At 37.6% G+C, this 13,863-nt stretch overlaps 1 protein-coding gene and 1 long non-coding RNA gene across 2 annotated transcripts in view; one reads left to right on the plus strand and one right to left on the minus strand.

Moving 5' to 3' along the window:
• The window catches only part of LOC112474612, a 17,882-nt gene extending 5,632 nt beyond the window's left edge, over positions 1-12,250 (minus strand). The window contains exons 1-2 of the long non-coding RNA XR_003044484.1: positions 11,893-12,250; positions 7,935-8,014 (exon numbers count right to left, since the gene is read on the minus strand). This is a non-coding gene — a long non-coding RNA (uncharacterized LOC112474612). The remainder of the gene's footprint in view (positions 1-7,934; positions 8,015-11,892) is intronic.
• Positions 12,251-12,327: 77 nt separating this feature from the next.
• Positions 12,328-13,863, plus strand: part of PRMT9 (protein arginine methyltransferase 9) — a 22,875-nt gene continuing 21,339 nt past the window's right edge. The window contains 1 exon segment of the mRNA XM_006906274.3: positions 12,328-12,767. Within this exon segment, the coding sequence (XP_006906336.1) occupies positions 12,579-12,767 (189 nt within the window). The 5' untranslated portion in view covers positions 12,328-12,578.

The raw sequence follows: 13,863 nt of genomic DNA on the forward strand, positions 1-13,863 counted from the left end.
TTTAAAAATAATATGTTTATAGAGATACATAATTTATGTACATATATTAATTTTTAAAAGACTAAAAATATGCATCAAATTTTTGGTAGTGGTTATTTTAAGGTAGTAAATTACATGTGATTATTTAAAAATATTTGCCTTTAATATTTAAATATTTGCCAATAATATTACTTTTAAAAATTTACCTACAGGAAATAATTAGGATGTACCCAAAGATTTAAGTTCAAGAATGCTAGTAATGACAATATTTGCGATAGATAAAAATTGAAAAGAGCCTAAGTGTCTAACCTGAGGAAGACAGTTTAATAAATTATGTTATGGCTAGATGATGGATTATCTGACATGGTTGAACATATTTTTTTTAAATTAATGTACTGTTAATGAAAAAAGGTTATGAAATAGCAAGTACATTATGAGATTAACTTTGCAAATTAAAAAATGTATAAGAAAAGAGGAAGAGACAAGAAGGATATACACCAAAATATTAACAGCAGTCATCACGTAGGAAACACACACAGGTGGCCATAATCTAGAGCTGAACAGTCATGAAAGAATTGCTTCCGCCCATAAGCAAATCTGCTTGGAATTCACACTCAGAACAAATGTGCAATTTCTAATCAACACTTCCTGCAACGTTCTGCAGTGTCAGCTTAAGCGACCATCTCTTTTGTAGGCTGCAAATGCACTCAGAGTATATCACATGAATAAAAAGATAACTTTAGATTTGTTGTAACAAAAATGATCCATATAGAGCATACTTAGCAAATAGAAAAGAAAAAAAAAATCCCCTAATGCTTTTAAGAATTTAGACCTTTTAAGTCTGCCCAATTAGAATGGGTTAAGCTAATTTTTGCAACGACTGATAAATTTCCCAAGAGCAGTCTTATCAGTTTTTAAACTGTTTGAAAAGATAGTTACAAGTGCAAGAAATAAGTTGCTTGGCATGCTCAGGAATTAATAAGCAGTTTTCAACTCACATTTTTCTGTTTTTAAATGTTGAGTTTAAAAGTTAGTTCTTAAATTTTATGGTTCATTTGTTTTTTGTTACTTACAGAATGAAGTGATCAAAAGAAGAGCAACTTTGCATTCACACTGTTTTTCTGTTCTATTCTGGCCTCAGCTATCTTTACCTAGGGAGCACATTAATATGATTAAGAAGTCTAAGAAGTTTTCTCTCTTTATTCCTTATATAACTAAAGCATAGATATCATTCAAGCTACCAACTTATTTACATTGAAAATAAAACAAATAAAAGCGGAACACAAAGCTCCTAAGCAACAGAGCGAACCATGAGGCTATCAGAAATGACCTGAAAGCCAAACTTGCAGATGTTTTTCACGAATCAAGTAATAAAATTCAACCACAGGAAGTATCAGGTATGCAATAAAATAGGCTGACTTTAGCAAATTCCTTCGTTTATCACTTTATTTTAACATAAGGCAAGGAGGCTGCCCTTAAAAACCCATATGTTTAATAATGAGACCATGACATTTTATGGGACTTCCTTGCAAAACCAGAGGTGTATTAGAAGATGGTCACTGCGCTTTTTAGAACATAAAACAGAATTTATCTAATAACAGTCCTCATAAAAGAAGGAAAGATTTGATTATGTGATTATGAGAGCTTAAGACTTTCTTCTTTGTTTTTCAGACTACTTTGGCATCCTTTGAGAACAAACTAAAATTCTCTTGTTTTCTGAAGAGAGAGAAAGGTAGAAATAACAAAAGTACAAGATGAGCTTCTTACAAGTATCAAAATAAGGAAACTGATTCTAGGCTTACTTGGGGTGAGTGTGTGCAATAAGACAGGAATTCCCATTTGGTTGTCTTCACAGGTAGGCTGAGTCTGTATACCAGGTATGTCTATCAAATTTAAAATCTGAGCGTTAACGACACCTAAACAAAAAACCTCTACAGGAGCGTGAACAACGAGAGCATTGTTTGCTCCTAGATAATATTTCGTCAACTCTAAGGTGGAATTTCTCTCTCCAAATTTACACTATGGTTCTCAGCTTTGGAACTGATCCTTTGGAGGATGTTTCAAGAAAACTATCCTAAGGGGTAAACACTTGTTGCTTTCTTAGTGACAGGTAATTTTAAAACTATATTTTGAATGAAACAGAGTAAATATTTCATTGATTGAAAAATGGATAGATTCCAACTGAAGTATCCCATCTACTGATAACAGACCTTCAGACTCTATAGTTAGAAGATACATCACAGAGAAGTTAAATGAAAACTTGTTTCTTAATACACAGTCATTAAAGCCACACAAATAATGAACTCTGAACAAGCTGAACAGCTGACATTTGGCACCTGGATACCTCCTGCAAATTTAAAGGGCTTCAGTAAAAAGTGAGTAAATATTCATTAATGTATTTAGAATGAATTTTCTGGGCTCTTTATATCCTTATTACTGCACTTAGTTGCTAAACTCCTTTTTCACTTAGGATCCTCAAACTTGACCTTCTACATAAACTTAGCAATTTACAGATTTTAACTCAGTCCCTCTCAGTCCCTTTTCCTTCCTTTTTCTGGGGATTTACATGTTGTACTGACATCTGAGGCACTGGGCCCAGGATATGCTGAGATGGGCAATTCTCTCTAGTCTGGTTTCAGCTCCTTTTCCTTGCTACTCCATGTCTGCATCCATCTCTGCTGGCATCGCCCTGACCACAAGGCCCTTCACGACTATCATCCCACTCTCAGCCACTTCTGTGCTGCTTTGGAAGGCCGGGAGGTACTCAGGAAAGTGCTGAATGTTCAGTACCCTGGAGTTTGGGGAGGAATGTCACAGTCACTCTGCCTTAGCTGTGTGGTGAACGGGGCCTTCTCAGTGAGGCCTGCTGGAAGCCAGGTGCGGATCCTCTCCGCCCTGAAGTCCTTCCTGTCTTCCCCCATGGAATTTCTTATCCTCTCAGAAGACTGAGGAGAGTGGATAGAGGGTACAGTGCCTTTTTAGGCGCTGACCAGTATCTAAATCCTAGTCATATGCCTTTAGACTCTCTTCTGTTTGTTTCTTTTAGTAGACTGTTTCCTACCTCCCCAATCTTCAGTTCGTGGTATACACGATCTGCCCTGAGTCCTCCCAGCTCTTACTCATTTAAAACTCAAAAAACATGTTTCCTCGTTCAAAAAACGTGCCCTTATAATAAAAAGCCTACTGTTTTAGTTATAATTTTTAAATTCCACTCAGAAACTTAGTGTCTTCTTTGTTCTTGGCTATGTCCATCCTCATCCCTGGAGCAATGAATTCTATTGATTCAGTGGTGAAGGGGGAGGACTAATGGTAGGGAGGAGAATCAAAAGCCTGTGAAGAGGAACATATGTTTCTCCAAACTGTATTCCACCACATTCATCAGGAAGTGTGTTTATTAGTAATTATATGACAAATGGCAATTGGGCTGAAACGAGCCCCCTAGTGGGCATTTGGAAATGTGCAGGACATTTTTAGTTGTCACAGTGACTAAGGATTTACTGGTATTTGGTAGATGGAGGATAGAGATGGTATATATCCTGCAATGTGCAGGGCAGTTCCAAACAAAAAGCCAATAATAGGTCCCTACTGAAATATGCCGAAGACATTCTTCCCTGTTGGGGCATCTCTGACCACATGCATGTTACTATACAGTACGGTTCCAGGACCCTCCTCTTGGGATCAGGCCCTCCTTGATCCCTTTGCAGAGCCTGACTCTTTTCCTCCGACAGTTCCATGGAACTAGCTGACTCCATATGCAGTCTTTGCCCCTCTCCAGCCTGAGCTGTTTGAGAGGTAGAGGCAAGGTGCTCTACTGGGATGTATATTTAAGTGTTCTACCCTTTAACATTAGGTTCTTCTTCCAAAGAGCCCCTGGAGTGGCTTAAGGATTTACTCCAAGCTTGCCTGGCTAGTCTCCTATAGGAGAAATACACACAAGTTCTTCTCTAGCTTCCCATTATCATTTCTATCATTGCTGTACAAGAGGGGGTGTGAAAGATCCTATATTTTAGTCTGGTCCCTAATTGTGACTTTGAGCCAGCCATTTAGCAACCCAAGCAGCTTAGTTTCCGCATTTGTAAAAATGAAGGAATTGGCCTAGAAGACCTCTAAAGACATTTCAACTGTGTGCTTTTATGGAAAAAAAAAAAAAAATCGTTTGTTCTGTGATTCTGGCACATTTTACATTTCTTCTTTCAGAAAAGTTCTTTAGGCTTTTTGCTCAAAATTTAGAAGTCACTGGAATCTTTAGCAAAAGAAATGGTAATAATAAAACTAAATTTTTATACCACTTTGTGGCATGTATTGGTTAATTATCAAGCTATACATAGTAAAAACCATATATTTTAAGTTATTATTGTTTTCCACAAAGGATTAATCTTTCATCAGTCATTGCTTTATTAACACATTTAGAAAATATTTATTAACCATTTACTGTGTGCTAGGCACTCTTCTAAACAAAACAGTATTGAAAATATAATAGTGAATAAAACAAATTCACTGCTTTCACAGGGTTCGCATTCTAGATCATAAATTCATAAATTCTCAAAGTGTGGTCCCTGAAAAATATCTCAGAAGGCCCAAGAGGTCGAAAACATTCTTTTAATAATACAAAGGCATTATTTGAGGTTTTTCAGTGTGTTCACATTTGCACTGAAAAGCAAAAAACTCTTAAGCTCAATACTCCTTTATACAATCATCAATATAATATCTGTGACAGTCACTATTAAGAATAACCAGTGATAATTAGTGAAATATTTTGTGACTTGTGCAAATATTGAATGAATGTTTCATATAATCGTTCATTAAAAGGGTTGTAAGGAGAATTTGTTACAATAGTAATAGCATATAATAATACTTATAAAATAGTAATTCTTGATGGTCCTTATGGATGGTTTTCTGTTGACAGCATTTAATCCGGTTGGATTTTACTATTCTCAAATAATCCAAATATTTATAAGTTGATTTCTTTTGTTCGTCCTTTTATTAAAAATATTATTATGGGGTATATTATTTTTCTATACTTCATGATATTATTTTCAGGAGAGAAATGATGTATTATCAAAGCTTTACCCTATCATTTTAGTTATCTTTACCAGAGGGACAATTGTATAGCTCAACTTGTATAATTATATTGTTTTAATATTTTTTCTTAGTTAGTATTTGAATACCATACTTACACTTGAAGATAATTTAATTATTTACACATTTAAACACCCAATAAAAATTTCAAATTCATATTATATATACATATTATGTGCCATAAAGAAAGACAAAGATTTGCTGTCAAATGATTCTCCTTATTACATTTCCATTTGCTAAAGAATGATCTGGACTTTCTACTCCCTTCTGCCAATGTCGTTAAATGTATGGTTTGCTACTGAAAATCTTGGATTAAGAAAGAAGCTTTTGAAACTGAAATTAAACATAATTGATTGCTTTGTCTTTTCCATCTCATTTTCCTTTATCAAAGAACTTGATAATGTGTCTCACAAAGTTATATTCTAGTCCCCTGTTATTTATCCCTATTCCTTGGGGTGGCACTAAGTGGTCTCCATATTTTTTTTACATTCTAGGATGATCACTCTCTAAATCACTGAAGTATACAACTAAAGCAACCCAGAGACAGGAAAAAAAACACTAAAGTAATGTCAAATAATAATCACCTTTGTGCCAGGTGCTTTATGTATAGTATTGTTAATCCCACAAGAACATACAAGGTAGGATTTGTTATATTCATTTTTCAGATGAGGTAACTAAGGTTCAAATTCTACCTGAGGTCAGGTTGTTAATAAGCAGTAGACCTGGAATCAAAACCAGGACTCTATACCTCATTATTATTGATCATAAATTCAGAACTAATAAATGTAGAACAGAACTTGAAATCAAGTCTTCTGATATAGTGTTACTTACATTACATCACATATATCATGGATAACTTGTTACTACAAGTAATAATAATCATCACAATCTCAACAGAGTAAAAAAGTAACTTATAGAATGGAAGAAATATTTACATACCTCTGATAAGGGATTAACATCCAGACTATATAGAGAACTCCTAGAACTAATCAACAAAAGAACTACCTGATTCAAAAATCAGCAAAGGACTTGAATAGACATTTCCCCAAAGAAGAAACACAAATGTCAAATAAGCACATGAAAAGGAGCTCCACAACATAAATCATTAAGAAAATGCAAATCAAAATTACATTGAGATACCACCTCTCACCCAGGAGCTACTACTGAAAGAAAAACAATATAAAACAACAAGTGTTGGTGAGGATATAGAGAAACTAGTACCCTTGTTTACTGTTGGTGGGAAAGTAAAACAGTGCAGCCACTGTGGAAAACAGTATGGTGGTTCTTCAAAATATTAAAAGTAGAAATGCCATATGATCCAGCAATTCCACTTCTGGGTATATATCCAAAAGACTGAAAGCAGAGTCTCAATGAGATATGTGTACATCCATGTTCATAGCAGCATTATGTACAACTGCCAAAACTTATACTCACACAAAAACCTACACGTGGATGTTGATGTCCATTGACATCAAACACAGCCACTTATCTCATAATTTTTCTCTTCAAATCTAGTTGTGTCTTTTGTTGTTTTATGGTTTTGGGGTTTGTTTGTTTGTTTGTTTTTGCCTGTACCGCCTATCCTGGATAATGGTACCATCATGCACCTAGCCGTTCATGTTAAAAGTTTTGGTATCGACTTCACTTTATCTCCTTTCCCTATGTCCTTGCTATTCCTATTACATAATTGTTTCAAGTCCTATAGATTCTATCCTCCACACATCTTCCAAATTTTCCTTTTTCTCTGGTCCTCCAGCCACCGCCTTCAGCTCACTGTATCAGACATTTAGTGACTTCTTTTATTCTAGTCACTATTCTGAATGCTGGAGATAAAGAATGAATAAGGCATACTTCCTGAGACCCAGGAACTCACTTTCCAGGTAAGAAGTCAAATTGATCATTTCATTCATACAACAGGGTAAATGGTAAGACAGAATTATGGATAGGGGACTATGAGAAATGAGAGAAAGAATGCTTTGCCTAGACTAGCAATTCAGAGAAGCTTTTCTGGAAGTGGAGAATCTTAAACTGAATAAAAATTATATAGAGTGAGCAGAGCAAACTAAGATGGAAAACATTATAGAAAGAAAGAATTGTCATAGCAAAGGTGTATATGAGGTGGTGAAATAAGAAATGCTGAAGACTGAGGACAGAGGGTAAGTGGAAGCCAAAGCATGTGGCCTGGACTCCATTGGGATCTTAGACTTAATATTATAGGACAGTAGTTTTACACTGGGCTCAACGAAAGCCCCCAGAGTTCCCTGAGTGGGGGCCACCTGTGCTTCATGGCTTTGGTTCTGACACCTACTTCAACAGAATCAGCTCAGCTAACTTACATCACGTCATTTGCATAATACTTCCCTTACCTAAAGATGTTGGGTGCTTATAAAATCACACAAATAAAGAGGTAGAGAAGGTATCTTTGTCTTGGAAAGTGTAAGTACTAAACAGTTTAAGCTAACTCTGCTGTGAGGACAAATCACAATATCGTCCCTTCCGTCATTATTTCTGCATGTCTTTTTATGATCTGGTTCATATCCAATCGGCACTATGCATAAAAACTAGGTCACAGGAATCTACTGTGATCACTTGCTTTCCATCAAGTTAAAAAAACCTTCCGAGAGCTTGTTATAACAACTAAGATCTATCCTTTAAAATATATTTCACCAAAAAAAACCACAATATTTGCTCTCTTTCCTTAACTCAATTGTGGGAGAAAAACAAAGTAAGCACTTATTGTTTAACTCTCAAGGCAAGTGTCAGTTTATGTGGGAGGTGTCAGTTTATTAGATGTCAGCAGGCAGGAAAAGGAGGACTTCTTGTTTCCTACCTCCTCAGTTATAGGTCTGAAGATCCAATAATTGTAAAAGACTTACCTAACTGACAGAAGATAACAGCTCCTTTTGGGTGGAATCCTGGCTCCACTGAGAACTACTAGGGCTCCCTTCAGAGGAGGCTGGAATAACAATAAAAAGTAACCCTTTTTGAAGGCTTAATATGTTCCAGGCTTTGTAAGTGCATTAACTCACTTAATCCTTACAACAAAACTAAGAGATAGATGCTGTGCAATCCTCATTTTATGGATGAGGATATTCAGGTATAGAAGCTAAATAACTTAACTTGTTCAAGATATCTAGGTGGTAAATGCCATGGCTAAGCTTCAAACCCAGACAGTCTGGCTCCAGTATTTGATCTCACAATCACTGAGCTATAATGTCTCCTTAAGCAGGTCTTAAGCAGAGTCCTTTAGTGCAAAGGGTAAATGAGGCCAATTCCAGCAAGCCTAGTCTGTGATCATGTCTTAGTCTTTTTAAAGTCAATTCGTCTCATTTTTACCATTCAAAAAGAAAGCTTGTACCTTGATGGTCCAGTTCTTCCAAGGTTGCTATAAAAGATGAGGCTGTGACCTTATCAATTCATTTATTTCTAAATGTCAATTCTAATTGGCACAACTATTTTATTTTGCCAGAGAGGACACTATAAGTAAATATTCATGGGGCTTTTAGTCACTAATAAACCCAAAATGATCTTTAATTCATTTACTCAAATAATACATTCTAAACCAAACAGCCTCAGTATATAAACCTACACATTTAACATGACTCTTGCTTCTTCTTTTCTAAGGAAAGACTATTACATCTTTAATTAAGATTTCGGAAATTCTCCATACGAATAATTAATAAAAAATTATAATATACAACTATAAATGTTGGGGAGCCACTGAATAGGAAATTTGCATTTTAGATCATTCTAGCTATAGCATGAAAGATGAAAGATGAATTTGAGAGGTGTATGATGGAAAGTTGGATGATAAAAGGCCATTATAACAGACAAAGTGACAGATTAAAAGAACATGAACACAGGTAGTGATAGCAAGCATTGAGAGGGCAGATTAAAAAAATTTAGAAAGTAAAAGTAGTAAAACTTGGTAATTGTGATGATTATTCACTATTTGCACTACAGATCCATTTTTTACCTTCCTTTGTACTGCTCTGTGTCCTAGAGGGTGGCTGACTTTATGGACTGTACCATCCATGCAATCTTTAATATTCGCATGGGGTTCTGCTAATAGGAAGCAACAGTAGTATGAGACTGGAGGGCAGGGTGAAAAAAAGGTCAGGGAATTCTCTCCTTGATTTATGGCCATGCATTCATTTAGGTAGCCCCTCTTCCATAGCTACAACTCTTTCTGTGTTCAGGCAATACAGTCCTCTCCTTTTGCCTCTGAAAGACAAGGGATGGTAGTAGCTGCCAGCTGTTGCTAGTCTCTGGGCACCTCACAAACTTCACTGAATCCCTTAACTGCCTTTACCTCTGTAAATAGTCTCTTGGTTAAATTCTCTTGAAGAACTTTGAGTCTTTTTCCTACAGGGAGCCTGGCTAGTAGTGATTGAGGGGAGTTGAGGTGACTCCCAGGTTTAGATTCTTTGCTCCCTAATGGGCTCTAGCATTTTCCAGAATGCTTTATTAGGACATGCCCTGTTAAGACTGCTTGGAATTCATCTTCAGCATCAACAGTTTGGTTGGCATTTCCCATAGGAGATTGAGGCAGGTTCTCCAGAACCAAGTATGGTATAGAGTAGAAATAAATGGATTTTCTCCTACAGTGTCTCTGTACTCTGTTGTCATATTATTACAGGCCCTTGTACACTCAGATTCTGAACTCAGCATTGGTCTGGCCATTATTAGGGTTTGATATTTAACTTTGAGTTCTAGATTTTGAAATGTACATGACACAATTAGAAAAGGGTGATTGCAAAACAACAAAAAATCCTAATTGTAGTAAAATAAAAAAATATTCAAGAAACTGTGAACTGTGAATATCTACCAGTGATAATGCATTAATGCAAATTTCAATGCCCAAGCAGTTGGACCATAGCTATAGTATTCTGTTGATCCAATGATAAGATTTTCTTTCAAACAAGTAATTCAATATAATGTATATTCTATTCTTCATTATATAATAATCACTGCAACTCAAAATAATTTGAGATAATCTTAAAAATTCTTATTAAGCAATAAACAAATTATATTTTGACTCCCTACATTGCCTTTATGCCTCATACTATATACCGTAAATTCTTCAAATATCCTAACAACCCCTACAGAAGCCTGTCCCATACCCCTAACTCCTAGCATGCACATTTCTCCCTCAGGGAAATACTTATGTCCAGACCTTCCTCCTCCCAACCCCCACAAGGCCAATTATATCAGCATCTCTGGATATAAGGCTTAGGCATTGATATTGTTTAAAAACTCCCCAAATGATCCTAAAATACAGAGTTGAGAACAAGATAAAACAAACAGGATCACACAAAAAGAAGAATCTCCACAGAAGGTATAAATACAAGATACCTTATGTCCAGCAAGCTGTTTATTTCTTGCTAATTAACTTCCTATGAGTTTCTTTCCCCCTTGTTAACTTTCAACTTTTGCATATTGGAAAGTTGACTGAGAGTCCTTCAGTGGATTTTGCTCCCTTGTTTGGCATGTGTGGTTTGTTGACAAGCTGCCCAGAACACGGTGAAAGACAACCATGATTAAACCTGCCTCGAGTCAGCAGTGGTTTTTTACGTCAGTGAGGTTTTCCACCAACCCAGATCCCTGAAGAGAAAGTTGGGAAGTCTCCCCTTGCTTTCTGGGGAGAGATTCCAGCCAATTACTTTAGACATTTATAGGATATGCATGAGTTGTATATACTTCTGATCAAATGCTTAAAGGTTTAGTGACCTAGTTTTTATTTTAATAATCCAGATAAGTTTTGAGTGACTCTAGATAATAATAGCAATGCATAACATTTATATGAATAACTTATATATAAAATACTTTTATATTTATTATTTAGTGGATATACTAATCTTATGTACAAAGTAGGAAAGATAGCTTTGTTAGGTCTTTTTATAAATGGCTCTTATGGGTCAGAAAAGGCCAAGCCTGAATGAGAACATATATTTTTTTTTAAGTCCAGTGGCCTCTTCATATTCTACTACATTCTACTGGAACTAGATAGGCCTTAGCTTTTCAGTGGTGTTAGGGAAATACCATACAGTTAAATCTTAAATTGGTTAGTACAGAAAGTATCAACTGAGGATTGGAGAGACATAAAGACCTTTAATGGTTAGTAATGTCTTTATGCAAAACCTAGGAGTGAAGGATGTATTTTCCATTAAAATTTTAAAAATCTGAGTTCTTACTTTGAGCCAGAATCTGCTAGGTGCAAAGTTTAATAAGATAGTAAAGAACTGAGTCTTTCTTCGAGGAACTTTCTGACTAGGGGAGCAGGTTACAATCTAGTGACCTGGACTCTAAGGAACTGACTAGGATTTACACAGGTAAGTGTTCAGAGGAAAGGTGGTTCAGATAATCAAACCGAAGGAGAGGGCAAAAAGGCATGCAAATGATGACTTTTGAGAACTGAAGGAGTCCCCAAAGTTTGTTAGTTTGATACACAATATGCTCTATTTTTTTGTTGCTTGTTAAGTAAAATTTCACCGTTAACGTGTTTGAAACCGGGAACAAAAATGACATTTTAACTGTGATTCCTACACCCTCCCCACCATCCACTTCCCCTACCCCGCCCACTGCGCCCCTCCAGAGTATAGAATCTGTCCCCTAGGGGTCACACTTGAATGTAAAAAACCTTTTCTATGTAATAATATAACCACAATCGAGAAACAAACTCAGAAACAAACCCTAAGCTCGTTTTAAAACAACTGAAGACAGTAAGGGAACTTAGGTCTGAGCCATGCCTATGCCACTGACTGTGTGAGCTTGGGCAAGTTAACTGCTCAAGACATCTCCTTTTGTCTTTAAGAGGATAATGCAAAGGCCCACCTTACAGGGTTTTGTGAGGATGATTTAAAATAATGCCAGTGAAAGCACTCCCTCCACCATATCTAAGGCGCTTTTGTCATCTCTGGGTTCTTTCCAGTCTTGCCATTTTTAGATTTGGTGCATCACGATCCAAAGGCCTTAAGCATCACCACAAATGCCAGGCTGTCTTTCCTCATACCAAGCCACGTCCCTGACGGGCGGGTGCAGCTTCTCTCTGACTGGGTCTGCAGAGTAAGGACTTGTAGCCGAAGTCACACGGGCCTGAAGGCCAAGGAACAGGGATGAAGAGCTCTGGTTTCAGCCAGGGTGGGGGGAAAAAAAGGAGACCAAGGCGAGGGGAAGAGGATTTTAGGGACGGTGTCCTATGCGCACGCGCAGGGGCCTCTCCGCACCTCCCCCTCCTACGCAGTGTAGCGTCGGGCGCAGTGACGTTTGCGTAGCGCGCCGTCGATCGGTGCCTGTGGCTGCGCGGTTGTGCGTCGCGGTTGGTAGAGTCCTCCGGTCAGGGACGGGGTGGGGCTTCCTCTATTCGAGGTGGTCTCGTTCCCCCGCGGCAGTGAACCCTCGTGTCTGCGGGTTCTCGCGCTCTAGTCGGTCACATGGACGTGTAGCCATCGAGACAGTTTTCTAGTTCCGTTTACTAAAGCATCTTCTCTTTGGCTGTATAAGGCGCAGGTGACGCTGTTATGCCGAACTCGAGGACCAGGGCCCGCCGGGGCGCCGGGAGTGGCGCCGGAGCAGCCGGCCGGGACGAGCTGGTGTCGCGGTCCTTACAGAGCGCAGAGCACTGCATGCGCGCCCAGGACTTCGGCACGGCCTATGCTCACTACCTCCTCGTGCTCAGCCTGGCGCCGGAGCTGAAAGACGATGTGAAGGTGAGGAGGGCCCCTCTTTCTTTGACTTGCTGGCAGATCGTCTGCTCTCGTAAAAATAAGTAAATTGGGAGAAGAGAGCAGGTGGTTGCTATTAATATTTACTGATAAGCCTTGCCTCCTTTCTTTTGTTCACACCCATCAGAAAATCCTGTCTGCCCCACCTTCAAAATATATCCAGAATCTTATCACTTGTCACCACCTTTGTCTTTAACTACCCTGGTTCAAGCCTCAGTCATCTGCTGACTGTTGCTTAGGCTTGCGACTAAGCTTTCTCCTGCAGCCTATCACAACAGAGCCAGTGTGAGCTCTTCATAACAAAAATTAAGATGACATAATTTCTCTATGGCAAAACTTCCTTCACACTCAAATTCGAAAGGCTATACTGTAAATGAGGCCTCAGGTGATAGTCTCCCAAATACTGTATTGAATTCTAGCTGTCCTTGCCACAGGGCCTTTGCTGTTGTCCCTGTTTTAGGTAGAAGAAATGTTGTGGGTTTATGTAATTGAATAAAATTCGACATTAGCCCAATCATTTGATGATGCTTCAAATTATTGGATTATTTGTGACAATTATTCTATTTAAATGAATTCGAAAAATGATTTAATTTTGCATTCAGTTTTAAGCTTCAAGCTATGTTACTTTATTTCACTCACGGTTTCTCAACCTCAGTACTATTAACATTTTGGATGGGATAATTCTTTGTGGTGGAGGGCTGTCTGGTGCACTATAGCATGTTTAGCAACATCCCCGACCTCTATCCAACAGATATCAGTAGCGTCTAAACGTTTGTAGTTCACATAAATTTAGTGTAAATTTCAGGACCAGCCGTCTTAAAGGCAGAAAAGGTGATATGATAGATACAGTAGGTAACAGTAGAGTAATGGATCAATCTGAGTGCTACTTCCTCTATTCTTTGTTCCTCAAAATTTCCTCTCGTAAAACAGGGACAGTATCTTTCTTATAGCTATTTATCGTGTATTAAAAGTGTATCTATACGAGCAACTAATTATCTATTCTATTTCAATAAAGCTGGGGGGGGAAGTATATCTAAAATTTGTATTTCAATGCGTGATGTTCAGTTGGGTTCAGTAACTA

This window comes from Pteropus alecto, unplaced genomic scaffold (genome assembly GCF_000325575.1).
Source record: "Pteropus alecto unplaced genomic scaffold, ASM32557v1 scaffold50, whole genome shotgun sequence".
NCBI classification, from domain to species: Eukaryota; Metazoa; Chordata; class Mammalia; order Chiroptera; family Pteropodidae; genus Pteropus; species Pteropus alecto.